This window comes from Lacerta agilis, chromosome 3 (assembly GCF_009819535.1).
Source record: "Lacerta agilis isolate rLacAgi1 chromosome 3, rLacAgi1.pri, whole genome shotgun sequence".
NCBI lineage: Eukaryota > Metazoa > Chordata > Lepidosauria > Squamata > Lacertidae > Lacerta > Lacerta agilis.
Window position 1 is genome coordinate 5,053,011 of NC_046314.1, and position 24,889 is coordinate 5,077,899.

General features: G+C 45.3%; 1 protein-coding gene across 1 annotated transcript; it reads right to left on the minus strand.

Moving 5' to 3' along the window:
• Positions 1–2,976: 2,976 nt before the first annotated feature.
• On the minus strand, positions 2,977–23,704 carry RHAG (Rh associated glycoprotein). Its single transcript, XM_033142688.1, has 10 exons — positions 23,541–23,704; positions 22,006–22,189; positions 16,654–16,804; positions 14,534–14,681; positions 13,674–13,840; positions 12,841–12,978; positions 10,344–10,465; positions 7,528–7,601; positions 4,621–4,694; positions 2,977–3,119 (listed from the first exon to the last, which is right to left on the minus strand). Exons 1-10 carry the CDS (start codon positions 23,647–23,649, stop codon positions 3,057–3,059), a joined length of 1,230 nt encoding a protein of 409 aa, XP_032998579.1. The 5' UTR covers positions 23,650–23,704; the 3' UTR covers positions 2,977–3,056.
• Between the last annotated feature and the right edge of the window lie 1,185 nt (positions 23,705–24,889).

The following is a 24,889-nucleotide window of genomic DNA, read 5'->3' on the forward strand; positions in this document are numbered from 1 at the left end:
GCCCACACCACCAACCTGGCCACCGCCGCCATCGCGATCAGTAGGTAAGTATGGGACCCCAACGCGACAACCAGGGAGGCTGCACGGAGCTTCCAGTGCCCCCAGTGGCCTTGACCCCACTGGGACCTGAAGGATCCCACCGATGGCCCAGCAGAGCTCCAAGGCCTGAAGGCTTCCAGAGCTGATCAGAAAAGAAGAAAAAACCTCCAGATAAAAACCTGGCAACCAAAGGTCTACACTGTCTAAAAGACTTCTACGAAAACAACACACCAATACCAACACATGAAATCCAATACAAACTAGGGGACACCTAAATACCTTGGCTACCACACCATCAACTACATGCCTTCTTAAACAACCCAGCAGTAAAATCAGCAGCCATTAGGCCCTTGAGCACCTTCAAAAACCTCCTGACAGCAGAGGGACACAGCAAAGGGAATGGTATCCACAATATACAAAATATTGCTCCCAAATCCCACAACCCTCCTTGACGCAATCAAAGAACAATGGGAGCACAACATAGGCTATGAAATTAACCCTGTCCAATGCACTAGAATGTGGTCTCAACCTCCTTTTAAGACCATATCAGCCAAAAGAATGGAACTCACTCGGAAACTCACCTACAATACTGGTGGTACTTAACACTACGGAAACTGGTACTGACACACCCAGGAACCTCACCAAGATGTTGGAGAGGCTGCGCCTCCACAAGCACATACCTCCATATGTGGTGGGAATGCCCTAAAATCCAACCCTTCTAGACAGCAATCCTACAAGAGATATGCAAAATAACTAAACAGGTATTAGAACTCACTCCAGAACTGGCCATACTTGAATATCTTCCAAGATCATAATGACCACTCACATTATACAGAGCTTATAACCCACCTACTCTCAGCAGCCTCATAGCCAGACACTGGAGAGACCTGTCAGGAGTAAACACGAACCAATAGTATCAAATTGTATGGGAAATGGCCTTACTAGAAAAGCTAACTAATAAACTGAATCTGACATGGGGACAAATCAAAGAGGATGACTTCACCCCAGTATGGCTCCCCTTTATCACACAAACAGCATAAAGTATCACTGTGGTGATAATATGAACCATAAACAACCAAATCCACCACACAATGGCTGAAAATATAATGAAAGATTTACTGGAACACTCTTCTGAAAAACAAACGTTCCTTCAACTAAGCCACATGTTTAACAAAGCCATGTATAGGTCATATAACTGAATACATAGTGTAAGATAAAATGTTCATGCAACTGAACCATTCAGCAGTAGGTTGGGTATAGCAACAAAATCTCGATGCCACCAAAAAGTTCACAGATTGTTGATGGTGAAATGATGGTAGAATTCTTCAGAGGTTAGGAGCAAAAATCTCCTAGATGTAATAGTAGATGAGGAGTGTACATGTAAGTCTTGCAAAATCACCATCCAGACGAAATCAACACAAGTGGCACAAGAGAGGGAAAAAGAAGACCTGTCCTCCGGATTACTCACAGGTTTCGCTATATGTGGGAATATGTTTCATAGGTGCCTTTGCACCTGTGGTTATTTATGTTTATTTATGTTTACTTTATAATATCCTTCTGCCTTGGAAGGAAGGGTAAAAAGGATCCGACAGGCAGCTCACTGCATGGATCCTTCCGCGGGTAAAAAAGGCGCTCTAACTTTAAATAAGGTAACGGTCATTAGTCTGCTTCCCGCCTAAACTTAGCACGGTAACAGGACTGTAATTGGTTGTTATGCTTGTTATGACGTTGGTTGACCCTCTAATAAATAGCGGCCGCTCCCTGTTGTGGTGTGGAGAAAGCGCGAGGGAAGCCGTGTAAGAACATCATTGCGTGGCAAGCACAGAGAGAAAGAGAAACTGAAACCAACCACGCAGGGTAGTGGTAGGCTTCTTCACCAGACTGCAGTCTCCGTTGTATTTATTTCATTTTCGTTTAAAAAACCTTTTATTTGGCCGTCTAGTTTTTGGCCACCATTTGGTTTAGTTCTTCTTCTTTTCCGGAACATTTTGGAACTCACAGACGCTCGCAGAAAACTTCCGAGGCAACAACATTCCGAACTCACAAGCTAACAACAACAAGAAAAATGCACTAGTTACAAGTAACACTTTCCATGGTTTGAAGTGTCTTTAAATAAATTGTACTGCTTGTATTTCAGTTTCTTTGACTACAGTGGCATTATTTCCTTTTACTCAGTACCATCATCACCAATAGCTAATGTTTATTTTATGCTGCTGATGCCCAGATTAGACCTGATTCTATGCAACTCACTGATGCCCAGATTAGGATTTTAAAACTTAACTTCCAATCAGAAGGTCGGCGGTTTGAATCCTCGTGACGGTGTGAGCTCCCGTTGCTTGGTCCCAGCTCCTGCCCACCCAGCATTTCGAAAGCACGTCAAAGTGCAAGTAGATAAATAGGTACTACTCCGGTGGGAAGATAAATGGCATTTCCGTGCGTTGCTCTGGTTTCGCCAGAAGAGGCTTAGTCATGTTGGCCACATGACCTGGAAGCTGTACGCTGGCTCCCTCGACTAGTAAAGCGAGATGAGCGTTGCAACCCCAGAGTTGTCTGCAACTGGACCTAATGGTTAGGGGTCCCTTTACCTTTACCTTTACCTTTACCAATATTATGGTGGAAAGAGTTGAGTTAAATGCAGAATTGCAGTATCTGTGAAAAGAGGCACTAAATTATAGCCTCTGGCTTCATTTTAGGGTCTGTCTGATCAACTCCAGGACACTGCGGCTTGGGTGTGAAGTCACTTGTGACTTAGTGTATTTATTTTATCAGTAAACATTCTCTCAAATTATTTTGCTGCTAGGTTCTGAATACATTAGAAACACAAGCATTAAGTGGGTAGTGCTGTAATGTGTGAATGTGCATAATATTAATACTAGTCCAGAAAATTTTTGCTCTGGTTTTATTTTTGCAGTAAATTAAAGCAGATATAAACGGGGGAAAACAATACATGGTTATTTTATCAGAAACAGAAAACACCTTTGGGGAAATAGCTAAATATCGATAGTTCCTTCTGTGCTTCAATGCTGTGTCTCTCTTGGTAAATGAGAACTGCTCTCCCATGATGGCTCTTCAAGGGGAACCTAGAAGGAAACCAGACAAGATGTTCAAGGAGACAGAATTTGGTTGGTAGCCAATGGAAGCTACACCACACATACCGAGGTACCGAGGGAGAAAAGGGAATTCAGAGAAACCTGTGGGGTGGGAAAACAAGGGGAAAGCAGGGGGGTGAGTGAGCTATGGGGTTCAGACGGGCTGGTGCCTACACTATGGAGTCCAGAGAAAGGATACAAAGGAGCTCTGTGGGAGGGTAATAGAGAACAGGGTAATACTGTTATAATTGTAACCCGAAAAGCTTCCCCATGGTTAACTTAGGAATGCAGTAATGAGCGTTCCCCCATATCAAACGGGGTGCGCATGTTGCGAGGTTGCGAGGAGGCCCCTTTGGATCACGGTGGCAGCTCCTGGCAGTTGGTCTGGCTTCACCTTCCCAGGTTGGGAGACCTGTGGACTCCACCTACACTAGCAGCCGCCCAATCCTGGCTGGGAAGGTGGTGCCAGGGAGGATTGGCCAGGTAGAGGGAGGGATTAGGCAGTACACACAATAGAACTCGAGTCATACCTGGGAAGCGGCCGTTGGATTCAGAGCTTCCCCACCCTCCACTCCCTCAATTGATGCTGACTTTGCAGGTTTAACCACCCCTTTTTTCCACAGCCACGCAGGCGCTGCTATGACAAGGTCGCTGTTGAAGGGCCGGAAAGGAATTTCCCTGCATTGGCAGGTTTCACCTTTCCCGTAGCAATTCGTCACAACTTTGGCGGTTGCAGGCCTTGGGCGGAATCCTTTAGTCATTTACAGGACCCCAGCCCCCATTGTGGCGGCGATAACAGGGTTCCCGTTAAAGGGGTCTCAGGGGGAGGCATTGACCAAATGCCCAGGGTCGTCATTGCCCTCCCCTTCCAGTGGCGGCGAACATAGGGGGGTGGGCTATATGCTTGAACATATGTTCTCCAGACTAGCCCACTTCCCAATCATGCTGGACAACCCTGAAGGTACCCAGAACCCCGGCTGGGGGGCCGGGAAGGATAAACGCCCAATGCCTGAGCCAAGGTCTTCCTACATCTGAAATATTAATAAAGTTGTGGCCAATTTAATCCCATAGAACGTTGTCATGAGTCTTTATTTCAATCAGGGGCTGCCCCGGGGTACGGGAGGACTTCGCCTGACAGCGCAATGGCTCTCAAAAGCTGAACACCAGCCTTCACACTAAAGTTCAGCAAGCCTAGAAAATGAAAGTGGAGACCTTCCCCTTTATCTGTTTTTTTTTAAAATAAAAAAAACTTTAATAAAAAGTAATTGGAAAGAAAAAGAAAGCAAATCAAACAATTCCCACAAAATAAAGTCTAACAATAAAGGGGGGGGGGACTATCCTGTGAGATTTCTAAAACTCTGGGTTGAAGAAACTACAGCACAGCTCACAGCACATCCTTCTACGGCCTGGGAATCCCAATTAGGCAAATGTGATCTGGAAAAGAGCAGTGCAAAGTGGAGCCATTGCACTCGGTTGTGTTATTCTGTCTTACCTCCCAATACACTGAGTCCTCATAGCATTTCTGATCAGGTGGTTGCTCCCAGAAAGGCAAATGTAGAATCAACCCTGCATTGGGGAGGGGGGGAGGGGGGAAACACAGCCGTAGTTAAAAACATCCCATAACAGATTTCATATAACAGTAGTAAGGTGGAATATTGGAGAAATGCCACAGAAACCTCATTAGCCTATTATCTCATCGATTTGTGCCCCCAAAGTAAAATTTAGGCTTAACATTAGCTTTGTGTATTTTAATTCTTTTTTTTTTATGAAGAATTTATTAGCATTTTCATAGCACAACACAGACCCTAACCCACACCTACAAATACATAACAAATACAGATACATATATTGCCAGGATTCTTCTTCTTGTTTATATACCTAAGGAAAAAAAAATTCTATTTTCGAATCTTGACATTTGACTTCCCCTGCCTTTTCACCTTCGGTTTTAAAACTATATTTTACTTCCATAACACCTTTTCTCTAAAAAAACAAAACAAAGAGTTTAACTTCCAATAAAGGTAACACCATTATCTTAATCTTCATGTTCTAGCTTAAATCTTAACAAAGTATTCTTATAAAATCTAAACTTATTTCTTCTGTCCTTTATCATGCTGCTATTAACATAAAATCTCAATATCTCCTTACTTAATCAAAATAGACTTACAATTAATAACCTTCACCCTCCGATTTCAGATACCATAACAAGCCATTTAAGTTTTACATTTAGTACTTCACCCCACACCCCCTCTGTCCATTGTCTTTCTCTGTCTTGCGCCGGATCCAATCTTCCAGTTATCTTCTTTTCCCAGATGTCCACAGATCCAGGCAGCATTCACAACAAACTTTGCATCGAGCTTCAGGATACACATCATCTCTTTTCTGGGCTCCTCCGCTTCTTTGTACCATACTTCTTCTTCTTGTAATTATCTTAATTCCTCGTCCCTTGCCCCCGAGCTCCCACCTCGGGGTCTGGATATTATAAATTTTACCGTTCCGGGACTGGCACCCCCAAAGAACGGTTCCTTTTCCCGGAGTCACCCAGACATTTCAGACCATCCTTCAAGCATCCCTTCTAACTCTTTGCAAAAGTTTCCTTCCATTGTGTAAAACTTTTGAAAAGCCTCCTCTGTGGAAAGTGGATTTTTCTTATTTATTATCCCACTCAAGACTTTCAATTTCCGATTAAGCAGTTCCAGCCTCAAGACAGTAAGCATTTCTTCCTCCGTTAATCCAGAGTTCAAAACAAGTTCAAGCACAAAGTCCAGCATGGTGGGGGAGGGGGTGAGTGTCAAATTTCAGTTCCTGTCTCTTCCTCCCTTTGTTTCAACTGTTTCCCACATCAGTCCAAATTTTCCATCGCCATTTTTCTGAAGCCAGAGCGTAAAGACCAAAACTTTAAACGGAGATATTTTCTGCCCACTTAATCCCCAAAGGGAAATCTCAGCAGTCTCAATTTTCAAATTTCAGACACATTATATCCATTGTTGTAGCAGCAGTCACTTAAACTGGTTATTTTCTTTCCTTCTCCCGAAGGGAGGGAGGCAGGCTGCCTTTCCTCTTCCCCCCGGATCGTTCCAAAGGTAAAAAAGTCAGTCAAATACTCACGACCACCGGGTTCTTTCAAATCGTTAATGACAGGTAGAACTTAGACGCTCATCTCGGGATTTGTCGCCGCATTTACATCCCGGTTGGGGCATGTCCCCTATAGCCCGGCTCCGTCGTCCCTTCACCCCCACTCCCCCTTTACAGGGGGAGCGAGGGAAGGGTTCGGAGCCACAACGGGCACAGCCGGGGAGCCCAGGGTGCGGGACGCTCTTCCCGCACCCCACCGGAGCCCCGCTTTGCGGTAGCGGGGCTCCAACCCCCGGGATGGACTGGGCGCCTCGCAGCCGAAGCAGCCCATGACCACCCGCAATGGCGTCGCCGCCGGAAGTCCAGCTTTGTGTATTTTAATTCAACTTGAAGCTATACAATGTTGAGGGGCCTTCTGTTTTCTTCCCAGTGCAATTATATTTCACACGGTAGAACTGACAAACTTATAAGGAGGTTTCCAGATTGTGGTTGAATATTGTAAATATGTTTGTTGTTGTTTTTCAAAAAACAACAACAAAAACCTTGGGCTTTCCACGCACTCTTTCAGCACCTGTTTCAAACATCTTTCAAGCCTATCCAGACACATAGAAGCAGACATGTTTTAACGTTTTTTTTACTTTTATTCTTCTATTTCTTTAAATATTTTTAATTGTCTTAAACTATTTTTATTAATTGTTTTAACACTTCTTGCAAACTGCTTAGAGGTTTTATTACAACTGAATGACATACAGGGGCGGAGGAAGCTGCCCGGCTACCTGGGGCAGCAAACCCGGAAGCACCCGGGGGGCATGGTTTTGCTCCCGGCACGCATGGGAGCTCCGCGGCTTGCTCAGGGCCCGCTGACGACACGCAGCACTCCATAGCGGCGCGCTGCTGATAGGCAAGCCCCAACCAAGCCCATCCGGGACTGGCCCGACAGCAGCGCGCCGCTCCCAGCACGCAGGCGCAGCGTCCGACACATGCGTCCGACACATGCTGCGCCTGTGCACTGGGAGCAGTGCGCTGCCGGTGGGCCAGCCCAGGACGGGCTTGCTTGGGGTTCGCCGGCGGCACGCAGCTATCCGTAGCAGTGCGCTGCTGGCGGGCCAGCCCCGAGCAAGTCCATCTGGGCGGAAGTGAGCCGGGGAGGGGCGCCCAGAGTGTCACCCTCTCTAGGCTGGTATTCAGGGCGGCCCACCCCCCTCCCTATGCCACTGATGACATATTAATGCTGTTAAATAGATAAGTGGGGTGCATCCATCCCACAACAAAGACCCGTCTGAAAGCAGCAACCGACGGCACCGATAAGGGCCTGTATTTTACTGACCTGTAAAAGCTCCTCCTATCAAAGCAATTCCAATGGAGCTTCCCAGAGCAGCAGCCTGCATACCAGTCGATAAACTGTAGGATGGGGAGATAAAATACATAACGCATCACCTTCACCCATCTTGAGTGGAATTTGTTAGGTGTCTTCTTTGGGACATAAAACACATGTAGCTTTTTAAAAACAATGTGGCCGTCCAATATTCAGTGGTCCCCTAGCTGCCAGTGTCATCCTCTTTGCTGCCTCTTGTCTTCTCCAATGCCCCTGCCTTCAGGACAGGAAGGAGGAGGCTCAATGATCACCCCTTTTGTCTCCCCTTTCAGCAGGCAAGGCCCCAAAGTGTGTCCCCGCCAGCCAGGGAAGAAGGGAGGAGTGAAGATCTACAATGGAAACAAGTGGGGGGGTGGAGATAGTTGAAATGGGACTCAAAGGCCATTGGGGTGGGGGAGAAGAGGCCTGTTCTGAATCATGCCAGGTGGGTGCAGAGCCCAGGAGACCCCAGAGGACAACCCCCGACATTCGCTCCCTAGGAGTTGGAGGGGACCAGCATGCTTCCGATTCGCCAAGAGGGCACTTTAGAGGTGGCATGGGGGGGGGGCGGGTTGCCAAGGAGGCGGCAGTGCAATGCACTCCTTGGAGGCCAGATCTGCCGCCCCTATGTATCCTGTCACCCAAGGCGCTCTCCTCATGGGTGGGCTGATCCTGCCTATAAGGAGGGAAGAGGGAGAAGTCCCCCCCCCCCAACCTGCAGAAAGCCCAACTATCCTATGTGATTTCTGAAAGGGAGAACAGAGCATACTAGTGGAGTATAATTTACTTTACAAGGTGTTGACATTTTCTTGAAGGATCCATTTCCCCTCACTCAGCTAATAAATGAAAGGAAACAAACATGTGACTCCTTATGGATAGGAACCCTCTTGATGCTAATGGGCAGCCAGCTTCTATGCTGTCTAAGACAACAGGGACAGAATGTCGACATTTCTCCCACCCACAGGATGACCCTGCTGACTAGGCAGGCCCCATCTAGTGTGTCCTAGGAACCTTGGCACCTTCCTAGGCCAAACACAGATTGAGGCTAACAGATTGAGGTTGAATCCTGACAAGACAGAAGTACTGTTTTGGGGAGACAGGAGGCAGGCAGGTGTGGAGGACTCCCTGGTCCTGAATGGGGTAACTGTGCCGCCTGAAGGACCAGGTGCGCAGCCTGGGAGTCATTTTGGACTCGCAGCTGTCCATGCAGGCGCAGGTTAATTCTGTGTCCAGGGCGGCTGTCTACCAGCTCCATCTGGTACGCAGGCTGAGACCCTACCTGCCCACAGACTGTCTCGCCAGAGTGGTGCAAGCTCCAGTTATCTCTTGCTTGGACTACTGCAATGCGTTCTACGTGGGGCTACCTTTGAAGGTGACCTGGGAACTACAACTAATCCAGAATGTGGTAGCTAGACTGGTGACTGGGAATGGCCACAGAGACCACATAACACCGGTCTTGAAAGACCTACATTGGCACCCAGTACGTTTCCAAGCACAATTCAAAGTGTTGGTGCTGACCTTTAAAGCCCTAAACGGCCTCGGTCCAGTATACCTGAAGGAGCGTCTCCACCCCCATCGTTCTGCCCGGACACTGAGGTCCAGTGCCGAGGGTCTTCTGGCGGTTCCCTCGCTGCGAGAAGCCAAGTTACAGGGAACCAGGCAGAGGGCCTTCTCGGTAGTGGCGCCCGCCCTGTGGAACGCCCTCCCACCAGATGTCAAAGAGAAAAACAACTCCTGGACTTTTAGAAGACACCTGAAGGCAGCCCTGTTTAGGGAAGCTTTTAATGTTTGATGGACTATTGTATTTTAATATTCTGTTGGAAGCCGCCCAGAGTGGCTGGGGAAACCCAGCCAGATGGGCGGGGTATAAATAAATTGTTGTTGTTGTTGTTGTTGTTGTTGTTGTTGTTGTTGTTGTTGCTGCTGCTGCTGCTGCTGCTGCTGCTGTTTTAAATTTCAATCCTGCCTTTCTTCCTAAAGGAGCCCACAACAGCAAAGACACCAGTAACAAAACAATACAAATAACTTTAAAAAAAAAATTAAAAATATTTTGAAACAATAAAAACATCTAAAAATATGTGTTGCTAATTCAGGGAGGGAATGAAGTCAGCATGGGGCAGAAGTTCAGTTCAGTTTGCAGTTTAGAGCAAACTTAACTACTTTTGCAGTTCCCGAAATAATACACAAACTGATATGCAGTTATTCTTTTAAATTTACATTTCAAAGTTCTCCAGCCAAATAGTATATTAGGAGAAAGTGCACATAAGAATTCAAAAACTGGTGAAAATAACATGAAATGAGGTATGTAAGAGAAAATTGCTTGCAAGAACATACAAAGTGAGAGAAACGCATTATAAAGTTCTGGGCAATTTTCATAAGGACTTTTAAATGTGTAAATTGAAAAATGATGTGGAATGTAGAGAGCTGATCTTAAGATTGGGGGGAAATGAGAAAATGAGAGAAAGTGGAACTGAAACATTCTGTTCTGCTATACCATGTTGGCCTTGTGGTTTGTTGATATCCCTGCATTGCAGGGGGTTGGACTAGATGACCCCGGAGATCCCTTCCGACTCTACAATCCTATGATTCGAATCTGTGCTCTAGATTAGATCTGTGCTCTAACACTACTCCTACTGCAAAGTGGCTACATCCCAACAAGGCAATCTAAAAGCAACATTTCATACATTCTTATTTTGGCCATTTTTTTGTTATCTGTCAAAACTTAGTTTACGGCCAATTTAAAAAATGTTATTTTACTAGCAGATACGACCTGATTCTATGCAACTCACTTGTTCTCGACTTGTAAAGCAGCTGCGATGATACTTGCGATGCCTCCCAAAAGGCCAGGTAAGCCATGCAGGTTATGGACTCCACAGGTGTCTTGAATCTTCAGCTTCGAGGCAAAGAAAGGCTGTAAGGGAACAAAAAGGTTATTTCCAAGTCACTGTAAAACAGGGTATCTAGAAAGGACATAAAGGTTGTTCTTCCTCATTTTCACAGGTTGTCTTACATGATCGAAGAGCAAATTTGCACAACATAAAATGACACCACTGTATCCTGCAATATAATCTACATTTTGGAAAGGTCTCCCTTGGGAGGTTGTGGACTCTCCTTCCTTGGAGGTTTTTAAGCAGGGGTTGGATGGCCATCTGTCATGGATGCTTTTGCTGAGATTCCTGCATTTCAGGGGGTCAGACTAGATGACTCTGGAGGGCTGCATGAAGACAAACAGGAACAAGAACCAGCAATTTCTGACTTCTGGGTTGGTTTTTTTTTTTTTTTTGAAAGGGTTGGGGTAGGATAAAAAGATTGGACTCATTATATGGTATTTCAGTTATATATGGTTTTGACAAATGGACACGGACATTGTGACAATGGAAAATGTTAAAAAAAGGAAAAATTAGCCAAAGTTTTTGAGGCCGGAAGGAGGGAAGGGGGGGGGAATTGGTTGAGGAACTAGGAAAGTGCAGAAGTACAATGAAGCTGAGGTAGAAAAGAAAATGTTAGTAATTAATTGCGGAATATAAATATTTTTAAAGTGTTAAGGAGGAAAGAAATGTGGTTTAAATTAGATTTGGAAGATGAGAGGAAAACTGGGAATTATGTGTTACTTTGAAGTCAACGGGGGGGGGGGGACCCGGGGAAGTCAGTTTAAAAGATGAATTTGTTGGGTGTATGAATACCTGGCCCAGGAAAGGGGCTGGCCTTGAGCAATGATTTTAGTTTAATATGAGGTTAAATGTGGAATGATTTGGTGTGCTCCTGTGAGAGGGGGGTTTGGATATTTTGCTCCCCTCGGTGGGAGAGGGGGGGAGTATGAAAAGTTTAACCATGTAATGATTTGTGCTTTTAACTGGAAAATCTTATAAATTTTTAATAAAAAAATAGATGACTCTTGAGGTCCCTTCCCATTCTGTGATTTATTAATCATCTCAAAAATATTTCCCTAGATGGGATACAACACAGTAACATCTTTGGACAACTGAATAATACTACTACTACTACTACTACTACTAATAATAATAATAATAATAGTATTTATTATTTGTACCCCGCCCATCTGGCTGGATTTCCCCAGCCACTCTGGCCGGCTTCCAACAAAAATCAGATACAAAAATATCACACATTAAAAACTTCCCTGAAAAGGGCTGCCTTCAGGTTTTTTCTGAATGTCAGGTAGTTGTTTATCTCCTTGACCTGTGATGGGAGGGCGTTCCACAGGGTGGGCGCCACTACCGCGAAGGCCCTCTGCCTGGTTCCCTGTAGCTTTGCTTCTCGCAATGAGGGAACCACCAGAAGGCCCTCGGCGCTGGATCTCAGTGTCCGGGCTGAATGATGGGGGTGGAGACGCTCCTTCAGGTATACAGGACCGAGGCCGTTTAGGGCTTTAAAGGTCAGCACCAACACTGTTGTATGTTTGCAACAAGGCAAATTCCCAGTATGACCTGAGGAACTTTTTTCTTTCCCGCTCCAAATGTGGAAATCAGTCTGACAAAAACTGTCTCCAGCCACTCAGAAGAGTGTGGGAGAGCTCAAATTGTGTAGGGGCACCAGAGGCAGGAATTCCCATTGCCGCCAGGTGCTAAATGGCGTGAAGCTCAGGAGAGAAGCCGGCCTGCTCGAGGGCAATGGAATGGGACATTCACTCAACAGCAACCATAATCTTTAATTGTGGCAGGCCCTGATGTACCAAAGGAAATTTATCTAGATACCAGAATAAGTCAGAATTATATTGAAATTTTCCATTACTCCCTTTGATTGGCTTCGAAAACACACTCAGAAAAGAGCAGAATCCTGGCAACATGAGCCACGGCAATAACTGTTAAGTAAACTAACAAGCAGGGACGTGGCTGGTGCTGTGGGTTAAACCACAGAGCCTAGGGCTTGCTGATCAGAAGGTCGGCGGTTCTAATCCCTGCGACGGGGCGAGCTCCCGTTGCTCGGTCCCAGCTCCTGCCCACCTAGCAGTTCGAAAGCACATCAAAGTGCAAGTAGATAAATAGGTACCACTCCAGCAGGAAGGTAAACGGCATTTCCGTGCGCTGCTCTGGTTCACCAGAAGCGGCTTAGTCATGCTGGCCGAAAGCTGTACGCCGTCTCCCTCGGGCAGTAACGCGAGATGAGCGCCGCAACCCCTGAGTCGGACATGACTAGACCTAATGGTCAGGGGTCCCTTTACCTTTTTTAAACTAACAAGCACAGCTTGGATTTTGGCCTACTCAGTGCGGTGTGCAAATTCTCTTATCAAAGGTAGGACAAATCTGAAAAGAACGAAGTAGCACTCACCGTCAAGTATTTGAATCCAACAACTGAGATGAATCCAGCTGCGCTGCCAATTAACATGGCACCGAAAGGTAAGATGTTCAGGTCAGCACAGGAACCCACAGCAACTCCTCCTGCCAAGGTAGCATTTTGAATGTGCACCTGTGTGGGGCACAACATATTGATGCGTTATATTACGCCTGTAAAACCAAGAGACTGTTTGCCTTTCCTGTAATTGACTAGTACTGCAAGATAGTTGCAAAGGAGTTTGCAAATATGGCATTCGAAACGCAGTTGCAGAAATAATTGAGGTAAAGCTGGACTTGGCATCCTCACGTGACCAGGGGCAATTTCACTTAAGCATGCAGGGGCCCAAAATGCAACCTTCGCGTAAGTGGGAAGTCACCTGTAATGCAGAAATTAGATGTGACCAGCAGGCCAACCAGAATTTCATTTAGGCTGTAAGTAGTTCACAGAGTTATCCTCTTTCCCTCACTAGGCCCACAATTGGTCTTTTCACTGTAGCTGGTATCTTACAACTAGAGGTGGAGGAGAAATTAAATCGAGTTTGCATTTAAAGGTGAACCTTCCTAATTCACACTTTGTAAAAAAAAAAAAAAAAGTGACTAGAAACAGTCATCCTTCGGAAAGTTTGCACTTCTCTGAATTTTAAACTGCAGTTCTATATTCAAGTGATGTGTACAGAAATACACAAAAATATGCATACAAATGAATACATTAGTGAAAATGGAATAGGAAATGCATCACATTAGAGGAAATTGCTTTGCAAAATGAGTAATAAGACAAAATTGCAAACAACTGTGATGGATATGCATCGTGTTCAAGACAAAGCTTACCATGTCAAGTTTGCCTCTGCTTTCCACCAGGATGGAGGTGGCAAATGCTGTGAGTGTGCCAGCTGCCAAAGCAAAGTATGTGTTGATGATCGCTCTTTGCTGGGCATCTCCTGTTGCTGCAATTGCTGAGTTAAAACTGGGCCAAAACAGCCAGAGGAAAAGGGTACCTATATAAATAATGTTTTTTAAAAAAAACAAAAACAAAAAAAATGCAGAATGTCATTACTTAACCTCCTCTGGTCTTCTTTGAAGGACTTTGGAAGCTGGTCAGACCATTCCCAGGTAGCTCCCTGTATTCTCAACTCTGACGACTCCCAAAGGTCCCAGGGAGAGATCTTCCCCATCCTCTGCGGCCTGATCCTCTTAACCAGTGATTCTGGGAATGGAAGCTTCCTATACTTTTCCTCTCTCCAATTATCATACACTTAGTCCAATGTGACCACCTGAATTATCACTGCACTGGTACACCAATACTGGTGTTCCATCATGCCTGGCAAATTGTGTCAGCGCAAAACGTAGGACTTCATCCAGAACACTTAGTGGCTTAGTACAGCTGTATACCTTAGAAACATGCCACACGTCCACATCACTTGGAGAAGTGAGACAACTGTTTCTATCAATCCATAAACTGGAATTAAATGTGCCTAACGTATGTGGCATTAGGCCCTCATGGTTCTCTCATACAGACCCAATTACCTGAGTCTCCTGGCATAACTGGTTCAGAACCTTTGACCATGCAGTAATGATACTGTAAATCACTTTTGCAAAGAGCTTTTGTTGGCCACCCTCATGGTATGATATACTTCTTCTCCACAGTATCATGAATATTGACTCATAATAGAAATAAGCCTCCTACTCACCAATCATAGCAAACATGTCGGAGTGGTAAACAGAACCTTCATTTTTATGTCCATTTTTCAGAGCAGGGCGATATATGACTCGAGACACTGCCAGTCCAAAATAGGCTCCAAAAGCATGAATAGTCATGGATGCACCAGTATCAGTGGCCTGAGAAATAGCATAATTAGTTGCAACAATTGTTAAGCCTAACCATGTAGTATGCTGAACTGCTGTCTTAAAGCCAAGCAACAACTGCTATCATAAGAGGGTGAAAACTTCAGATGACTATGACTGTGAATACGTGGGAGTCTTCCAAACGAATCCTTTTAATTTCAAGTTTCTGGTGCCAGTGCATAAGTATGGAGTATGCAAGGCTCCCTCCCTCCCTCCCTCCTTGTCCGTAGACAATGTCTGGTGGCTACATAGGCAAGGAGGGTTGAGTTGGGGAGGTTGGTTGGCTTGTTGAGGTGCATACTCCTCTCTCCTAAAGCTGGAGGAGAAACAGCTGTTAGGTTTACAGTGGACGCCCGGGTTGTGAACACGATCCGTGCGGGAGGCGCGTTTGCAACCCACAGTGTCCGTAACCTGCACACATGTGCTGCTTCTGCACATGCGTGAAGGGCGATTTAGTGCTTCTGCGCATGCACGAGCTCTGAAACCCGGAAGTAACCCATTCCGGTACTTCCAGGTTTGGCGCATTCATATCCCGCAGTGAACACAACCTGCAGCGAGTGCAACCCGAGGTATGACTGTATTATTACTACTACTACTATATCAGACTTCTGAAGTTAGAAACTGATGGGCAGATAGAGATGGGTGAGAAAAAATGCACCATTTTCTTTCTAAGGAGGAAGTGTGTTTTGCCAGTCCCGGCAAGCTAGGTCAACATTGGCACATGCAAGGTGCAGGGCTGTGCTTTTGCCTGCATGGTGTGATTTCAGCCATGTGAAAGTGGACAGGATCAAAATGTAAAAGTGAGCGCGGCAAGAATGTCAGTTCTCAGGACTGCCTTCCAGAGGGGTTTTCCATGCAACACTATTTCAAATCATTTTTAACATTCATTATTCATTATATTCTCTCTCTCTCTCTCTCTCTCTCTCTCTCTCGGACAGATTGCGGGGGATCTTTTGGCATGGCAGCATCAATGCAAGGTTCCTGAAGGAGCAATCATTAAATTAAAAAATCCTTCCAGTAGCACCTTGTTGTTGTTGTTGTTCAGTCGTTCAGTCGTGTCCGACTCTTCGTGACCCCATGGACCAGAGCACGCCAGGCACGCCTATCCTTCACTGCCTCTCGCAGTTTGGCCAAACTCATGTTAGTAGCTTCGAGAACACTGTCCAACCATCTCATCGTCTGTCATCCCCTTCTCCTTGTGCCCTCCATCTCTCCCAACATCAGGATCTTTTACAGGTAGTCATGAGGTGGCCAAAGTATTGGAGCCTCAGCTTCAGGATTTGTACTTCCAGTGAGCACTCAGGGCTGATTTCTTTAAGGATGGATAGGTTTGATCTTCTTGCAGTCCATGGGACTCTCAAGAGTCTCCTCCAGCACCATAATTCAAAAGCATCAATTCTTCGGCGATCAGCCTTCTTTATGGTCCAGCTCTCACTTCCATACATTACTACTGGGAAAACCATAGCTTTAACTATACGTACCTTTGTCGGCAAGGTGATGTCTCTGCTTTTTAAGATGCTGTCTAGGTTTGTCATTGCTTTTCTCCCAAGAAGCAGGCGTGTACACACGAAAGCTCATACCAAGAACAAACTTGGTTGGTCTCTAAGGTGCTACTGGAAGGATTTTTTAATTTAATTTAATTTAATTTAATTTTTTTATTTTGTTTTGACTATGGCAGAGCAACACGTCTACCTACCTGTAACTTGATCATTAAATGACAGTCAAATTCAGGGGCAGCTGATGTGTTGGGGTGGAGCTGCCTTCCTGACCCTGGAGTCACCCCACCCCACTAGACACTACTGCACGAATTAAGCTTCAACGCATTTGAAAGAGAGAACAATTGTAAGCACAAAGCCTTGAGGCACATCAAACTAAACAGAGATGAGATATGTTTCCACTATAAACTATGGGCACAATATACGTGAACAACTTTTCTCGCTTCATATACGTCGCAGAAAATTCCTACCCCCAGTACTGACACGACGAGGTGTTCGTTGCAGGCAAAGATGGTGATTTCAAAAATGGCCATGATCAGCATCTGGATTGGACTTGTTCTCCCCAGGACGGCTCCAAAGGAAATCAGGACAGTTGCTGTGCTGAAGTCTGCATTGATCATGCTTTCAATTTGAAGGGAATGTGAAGAATAAAAACAAAGTCATAGATGTATGAGGGTTCAGAGACCAGGATGAAGTGGCATGATGATGCTATCCCTATGCCTAAGCAGGTGTGGCTTTGAAAGCTGTCTGGGGATTGTATGGAATCATAGAATCATAGAGTTGGAAGAGACCACAAGGGCCATCCAGTCCAACCCCCTGCCAAGCAGGAAACACCATCAAAGCATTCCTGACAGGTGTTCGATCCTGAAGATGTTCGACAGTGGAATTTGCTGCCAAGGAGTGTGGTGGAGTCTCCTTCTTTGGAGATCTTTAAGCGGAGGCTTGACAGCCATCTGTCAGGAAGGCTTTGATGGTGTTTCCTGCTTGGCAGGGGGTTGGACTGGATGGCTCTTGTGGTCTCTTCCAACTCTAGGATTCTATGATTCTACCAGTTACACCCTTCATGGTTTTTTAAACGTGCACTTAAGTTTAAGGCCATTTTTAGTTTGAAGAACAAGCAGTCGTGGTCCTCCAGTGCAGTATGTACTCCCAGTCTGCATCAGGAGCAGATTCCAGAGCAGGGCCCAACAGCTCCTAGTGCTTCAAAACTAAAAACTAAAAATGGCCTCCAGGTAAACTCTAAAACAATAACAATACTAGGAACAATATACGGTGTCAACATCCTGAGGGCCAACCCAGATGTTAAAATTAACACGTAAGACTGCCCCCACTCAGTGTTTCTTGTCCATCTTTTTCTTCTTCATAAAATATCAAGATCAGACATCATTGTTAGGGCATCTCATTGCACTTGCACCTCACAATGTTGGCTGCTAATGGCAGGGAGAACCATTGTTCCTCCTATTCTGTGTAACAAGGAGAGGAGAGGGAGAAAAGACAAGGGTCAGTGTATTCCTTAGAATGTCTAGTTTGGACCCAAACCATTTGAAGGAATAAATGTAATTAATTTTTTTTTAAATAGCCTGATGTTTATTGAATTGATCCTTGAACTGGGACTCCGAGGCCTTACCCAGACAACCCTACAAAAATGCACTTTAACCTCACATTTCCCCTTTGGTTCAATCCTCTTACAAATTCCTTTCTGGGACCATGGCAGGAAAAAGACCAGGAGAATGCCTGGCTGAGTTTGTCTTCTGTTTCCTTTCTCTCCGGTAAAATGTGGAGAGCGGAAATGCATCCAGCTTTTTACATTCACGGGGAATGCACATCACAACATTGCAGCAGGAAAGTGCAGGAAACGGTGCGCGCATGAGAGATGAGGTTGTACCACTTGCCAGTAGCAATGCCACAGGCAGACCTGTCTCTAATAGGTGCCTATGACATTCATTTCATAGCAGTGGAGCTGCTGGTGGCAAGTTGTATTTCGTTAACGACAACCCTCTGCATTTTGACACTGGGAAAATGCGCTGAGCAAAGATGCAAATAACTCATTTGCAAGAGCACCACCTTGAGGGAAGATGCAGCAGCTGACTATGAGCTGTGTAGTTTTGCACGAAAATTGCAATCACCTGGAGAGGCTCTATGAATTGAGTTAAAATACCGGTATATGCTCCAAGTGAAACTCATTTTAACTGTACTTGCTTCATCTTACACTTTCATATAAGAAGTCTTATTTATTTCCTTCATGACTTTTACAGTATATGTGAAAACGCTATTGGGAGGGTGGTTGTGATTAATAATAATAATAATAATAATAATAATAATAATAATATCTGGCTGTGTTTCTCCAGCCACCATGGGGAAATGATAGTAACTAAGCAGTTCTATTGAAATCAATTTTTGCTTGATGTTATTTCTGCATAAAATTCAGTTCTAGTACCAGATGGGTGAAGGTGGCTTTGGAAGTCCCATCAAAACTTCAAAAGAAGTTTTAGAAGACATCCGAAGGCAGCCTTGTTTAGGGAAGCTTTTAATGTTTGACGGACTATTTTATTTTAATATTTTGTTGGAAGCCGTCCAGAGTGGCTGGGGAAACCCAGCCAGATGGGCGGGGTATATATAATAAATTATTATTATTATTATTATTATTATTATTATTATTATTATTATTATTATTATTAGACTGCATAGCTCAGAATCACTTCACAGAAGTGTTGTGCTGACACGTCTCCTCATTTTCAGAGGGCCATGAAACTGGGCAGAGGAGTTTTTCAGCCACTTCCCAAGAGCCTTCTGTCGGGGAGGGCCATTGATAGGAAATGATCCCAAGAGTCTTGTGGTGCCTTAAAGCCTAACAAATGGATTTCCAACACAAAGTTCATTCATGCAGAACCCTCTTCATCATAAACTGGTATTTGTATTTTGGCACCTTTATTTATTTATTTATTTAGGGTATTGCTGTACAGTGGTACCTCGCAAGACGAAATTAATTCGTTCCGCAAGACTTTTCGTCTTGCGGAAATTTCGTCTTGCGAGGCACCGTTTCCCATAGGAACGCATTAAAATTTAATTAATGCGTTCCTATGGGAAAAAAATCAGAGAGCGCCGGTCGGAAGGGGCGCCGGCCGGCACCGGAGCCGCGCGGCGCCGCATTTTAAGGCTGCAGCGAGCGAACTGTTCACCCGCTGCAGCTTTAAAATGCGCCGTAGCTAAAAAGGCTTACCTTTTGGCTCCGGTGGGGGGGGGGTTTCCGAGTCGCGTCCGCCATTTTGGATCGACTCAGACATGCGCAGTCGATCCAAAATGGCGGACGCGACGCGGAAAACACCCCCCCACCGGAGCCAAAAGGTAAGCCGCGCCCCTCCCGACCGGCACGCCGCCGCGTTTTAAGGCTCCGGCGAGCGCTGCAGCTTTAAAACGCGGCGTCGCGCCGCAGCTAAAAAGGCTTACCTTTTGGCTCCGGTGGTGGGGGGGTGTTTTCTGCATCGCGCCCGCCATTTTGGATCGACTCATACATGCGCAGTCGATCCAAAATGGCGGGCGCGACACGGAAAACACCCCACCACCACCGGAGCCAAAAGGTAAGCCTTTTTAGCTGCGGCGCGACACCGCGTTTTAAAGCTGCAGCGCTCGCTGGAGCCTTAAAACGCGGCGCCGTGCCGGTCGGGAGGGCTTACCTTTTGGCTCCGGTGTGTGTGGGGGTGTTTTCCGCGTCGCGCCCGCCATTTTGGATCGACTGCGCATGTCTGAGTCGATCCAAAATGGCGGGCGCGACGCGGAAAACACCCCCCCACACACACCGGAGCCAAAAGGTAAGCCTTTTTAGCTATGGCGCGATGCCGCGTTTTAAAGCTGCAGCGCTCGCTGCAGCCTTAAAACGCGGCTCCGGCGGCTCACAGTGGTACCTCGCCAGACGAATTCGTCTTGCGAAAAACAGCCATAGACGAATTCGTCTCGCGAGTCAACTAAAAACTCGCAAAACCCTTTCGTTTTGCGAGTTTTTCGTTGTGCGAGGCATTCGTCTTGCGGGGTACCACTGTACTGCCTTTGATAATGCAGATACAGTAAGTGGAATTTATTAAAAAGGAAAAAAAACCCTACAAAACAGCAAAGACAACAGCAAGGCAAGAAAATTAGTTAAAATACCAGAATGACCTATACAATATCAGAGGGATATTTTTTTTTTAAAAAAAAAAAGGAGAATGGGAGAATGTTTTTGTTTTGCTTCATGCCCAAAAGATAAGAGTAAGCAGCAACGGGGGGGGGGGCTAACCTGTAAAGGCCTTCTCCTTTCCCCCTGCATGCCTTGCCTCTGATGGGACAGGGACAGGGTTCTGCAGCAGAACTTAATGTTTGGGCAAGTTGATGTGGGAGACAGCATTGGTTTAAGCATGGACACCTGATCGGCAGTGCTGTCAAGTATCCCGTTTCCCCTGGGATTCTCCCTTATTTCAAGCAGTTTCCCGCTCTTCTCCCTTATTTTTTATTTCCCTTAAATTTCCTGTTTTTAATGGAAGCAGCTCCTCCCCTGCTGGCCAGGGACTGGGTGGGAAGACCTCGCCTACTTGGAGAGAAAAGCCCTCAAAGCAAGTGGGAAAGGCCCTCAAAGCAAGTGGGAGCCGTTTCCCGTGCTTACAGGGGGGTGTATTCCTCCCCCTGCATCAGCCCCTATCCGCTGCCGCCGAGCCCCTCAGCCGGCCAATAGGGTTAGCTGGCAGGCGGAGCCTGGCTGCCTTTGAGCAGCTGCTGCTTCCTGTCCTGTTTTGATGGGATCAGACAAGAAGACGATGGGGCTCCATTGCGCGGAGCACATGGCTGCCCTCCTCTTTGCTGGCTGCCCTCCTCTTTGCTCTGCTCCGAGCCCGCTTGGAGTTTACATTGCTGCTCCACCCACTTTTGCTTCTGGCTCCGCCCACCACTGACATGTGACTGTCCCCAGGATAGGTGAGACTGCTGATCCCTTATTTTCAAATCCGAAACTTGACAGCTATGCTTCAGTTTTCGAGTTTGCAAAAGCTCACAGCACAATCCTATTTTCAGCCTTTAAGGAGCCACATGACTCTTTTATGAATTCCTGTGGACTTTCCAGTGACAGCGGTGTCTCTTAAGCAGGGGCGTAGCAAGGTAAATTGGTACCCGGGGGCAAAAAAAAATTGTCACCCCCCCCCCAAGCATGGGAAGGTCAGGTGGTACCCGGTGCGGAAAATTTCTTGTCAACCCCCCCATTGATTCCCCCCACCGCCGCAAAAATGGTTTTACGTTATTTCATATTTTCTTACAAAGGAATAATAACAAGTAATAATAATAATAAACTTTTATTTATATCCTGCCCTCCCCGGCAGAAGTCGGGCTCAGGGTGGCTAACATCAGATACATAACATTGGTAAAAAAATCAAACAATAATTAAATTACCTCCTAAAAACATCTCAAAATCAAATTAAAGTCTAATTAGATGGCTTTCCACAGGGTTAGGGTTGGAAACAGTAAGTGTTCTCTGAACTGAAATTTCAGCCTTCATGACATAGGAAAACAGCCAAGTGAACAGCTATTTTGGTGGAGGAGGGTCAAGATATTAACCGATATGCATGAAATTTCATATATAGCTATATAATCCCTAGTATAGTAAGATAAGACCTTCGGAGCAGGCATTTAAAAAATAAAAAATAATAATAATAAAAAATTCAAAAAAAAATTCAATTTTTTTTTTTTGAATTTTCCCCCCAAAATAATTGTTCCTTGGTAATTTGTCACCCCCTCCATTATGGAACCCGGGGCGGCCCGCCCCCCCTTGCTACGCCCCTGCTGTTAAGTGACAGCCTCCTTACCTATTAATGTTGATGCGGATTTCATTTGAGTGCATATGCCAGAATCCTTGCAGCAGGATGCCCCACTGGAGACCCAAGGCTGCGACGAGGAAGTTGATGCCAACACTGCTGAAGCCATATTTCTTCAGGAAAGTCATCAGGAAACCAAACCCAACAAATATCATCACGTGAACATCCTGAAAGTCTGGAAGGAAAGGGAAGACAATGTGTTGGGCCTACGATGGATTGCATAAATTGAAAGCTAATACTGGCCACTTATTCCCAGTTACCTACCATGAAAAACCCTCTCTTTTCCCACAGAGCATATTTTTAAAACAAGTGCAGTCAATCATTTCTGAGAACAGGTACATGGGTAGACTGTTCTCAAATATGGAAGATAAACCCCCCAACAGGATTGCATAAAGATGCATATTTCTGGGAATATATCACAATATATTTTATAAAAAGAATTAACAGATATATATTAAAAAACAACAGTTGCATCAATATGTTTAAAATTCCAACTATTTGCTTTTTGAGGGTGGGAGTGGGGGACCTGATCCTTCCACGGCTGTTTGTGGCCTTACGTAAGGGTATGTGGTCTCCAAAACTTTCCAAACAGAGCCGAGGAATTGATTGGTTGTAATTAATTAATTAAACAAGTCTACATATTATAACTTGTGAAATGGCTGAGCGCTACATGAGTACTTGGTACCTTTGTAATAACACTCATTTTACGCCACCTTAAATAAACAGACACTTTAGCAAATTAATCCTGGCTTAATTGTTTATGGGACAGACAACTCATAAAATTAACTGAATTGAATGCATATCTACTGAATCCTATTTAAAGGCTTCTGCGGAATGGCTGATGAACTGCAGTAACATGGCAAAAGCTATGCCTGGCTAAAGGACAGTAAGTTTCTTTCAGCATCGATTAAAGCGCCCAAACCCAGTGACTTTGTAGTTTCAGGAGGGAAAGTGCTAAAGCCAAAGGGTTAGAAGATAGTCATTCCTATATATTGTCTCTTGGCTGTTTTCATCTAGCATTCGGCCCTTGGGGTGTGAGAGCAGGCAGGAAAACAAGAGAAGGAGTTCAAAATGGTAAATGAGAAACCCTCTGTGTTGTCTCTGAAGCCAGAAGATTTCAGACGCACAAGGCCTAAGACACTTTGAATCCCCAAATTCTGGCAAAGCGGTTAGATGGAGTGAGACCTCAACAGAAACAAAACTTTAAAGGACAGCAGGAACAGAAGTCTCACATTTCCACCACAAAAGCCTGCTTTCTAGAAGCAATGTGCGGCAGAGGTGAGATGGAGCCTTCAGCACCTTTACGGCCGTTTGATATGCTACTAGCGTACAACATGCTCACCAGGAGACAAACCAAGAAGCTCTCCAAAGTTAGCAGATGAGTCTGTAGTTTGTGCACCGTGATGCAGCAATGCACACAGCACCTCGCTGTGCCGGAAAGCAAGTTTATGAAGCGACAAAGCAGGCTTGTTCAAGAACTTGATGAGATGGGCAGTATACAAAGGTAGCAAATAGGAAACACTCACGTGGGTATACTTGTCTCCTGTCCACTGTGCCATATTTTACAAATACCCCAAATAAAATTATAATGACCACCTCCAAGAAAATGGCAAGTATGGGGAACTTGATCCTCATGGTTGTGAAGGGAGATGGATCTGTGCTGGCCAGCCTTGCAGCAGTCTGCAGACGAGTGATAATGAGAGAGAGAAGCTCAATGTTTATATCCCTTTGGGTTACAACAGAATGACATGGCAAAAACTCACCCTTCCCCATGTCAAGCTCACTGAAAGGAGGGCTTTACAAAAGTCTCCTGTCTCAGACTTTACAATTACTGTATTGTTATTTTATGTGCCGCTCTTTAAAACCAAAAAAAACAGGGAGGAAATATTCTGTGGGATATATAGGCTTGTAACCGAAGTAGCACTAAGTCACAACAAGGATGGAAATGTCATGAAATTATGACTCACGTTTACATGGCTTCAGAACGCTTTTTATTATTATTTCTAACTGCTTCCCCCCCGCAACTGAGACTATTTTCTGTCGGAAATGATTTGTAGTACAAAGTTCAAATAGACTCTGCATGCTATTTCCCAATTTGGTTGCCAAAATTGTTTCTGGGTCCAACTCAAGGTGGTTTAAAGTCTCAGATGGCTTAGGCCCCAAATATCTACAAGACTCCATCTATCCCTAGTGGCCTTCTCAGGTATTAAGGTAACCACCCTTGTGGCACTCCAGGAGAGGGCCTGCTCTGTGGCAGCCCCTAAATTGTGGAACTGTGATGGTTTTGTAGATGAGATAGATACAGATATATAGATATAGATAACTGTATACAGTAAGCCCACAACTTGCTTGCATTTAACTTGTGCACACTCAGCTTTACACACGTGGCAAAACATTTATTAAAAATAAAAAAGTGGGCAGAAAGGGGAAGGGGTTCCAGGAAAAATGACTTTGGCAACCCCACCAGCCGTTGCATCCAATGTGTTTTGAGTATACAGTGGACGCTCGAGTTGTGAACGCGATCCGTGTGGGAGGCGCGTTCGCAACCTGCGCTGCTGTGTATGCGAACGCACGTGACGCAATTCGGCGCTTCTGCACATGCGCGAGTGCCGAAACCCGGAAGTAACCCATTCCGGTACTTCCGGGTTCGGCTCGTTCGTATCCTGAAAACACGCAACCTGCAGCCAGCTCAACCCGAGGTATGACTGTACGTGATTTTGGCTTTAGGTGCCCAGAACCAGTGCTTTTTTTCAGACAGTACTCAATGGTAAACCCCAGCAGTATAAAGGTGGGTAAACAATTACCGTATCTTTTTATAGGGATTAAAGTTAATCATTCTGTGGTATGTGTCTACTGCAAATAATGTTTTATAGAA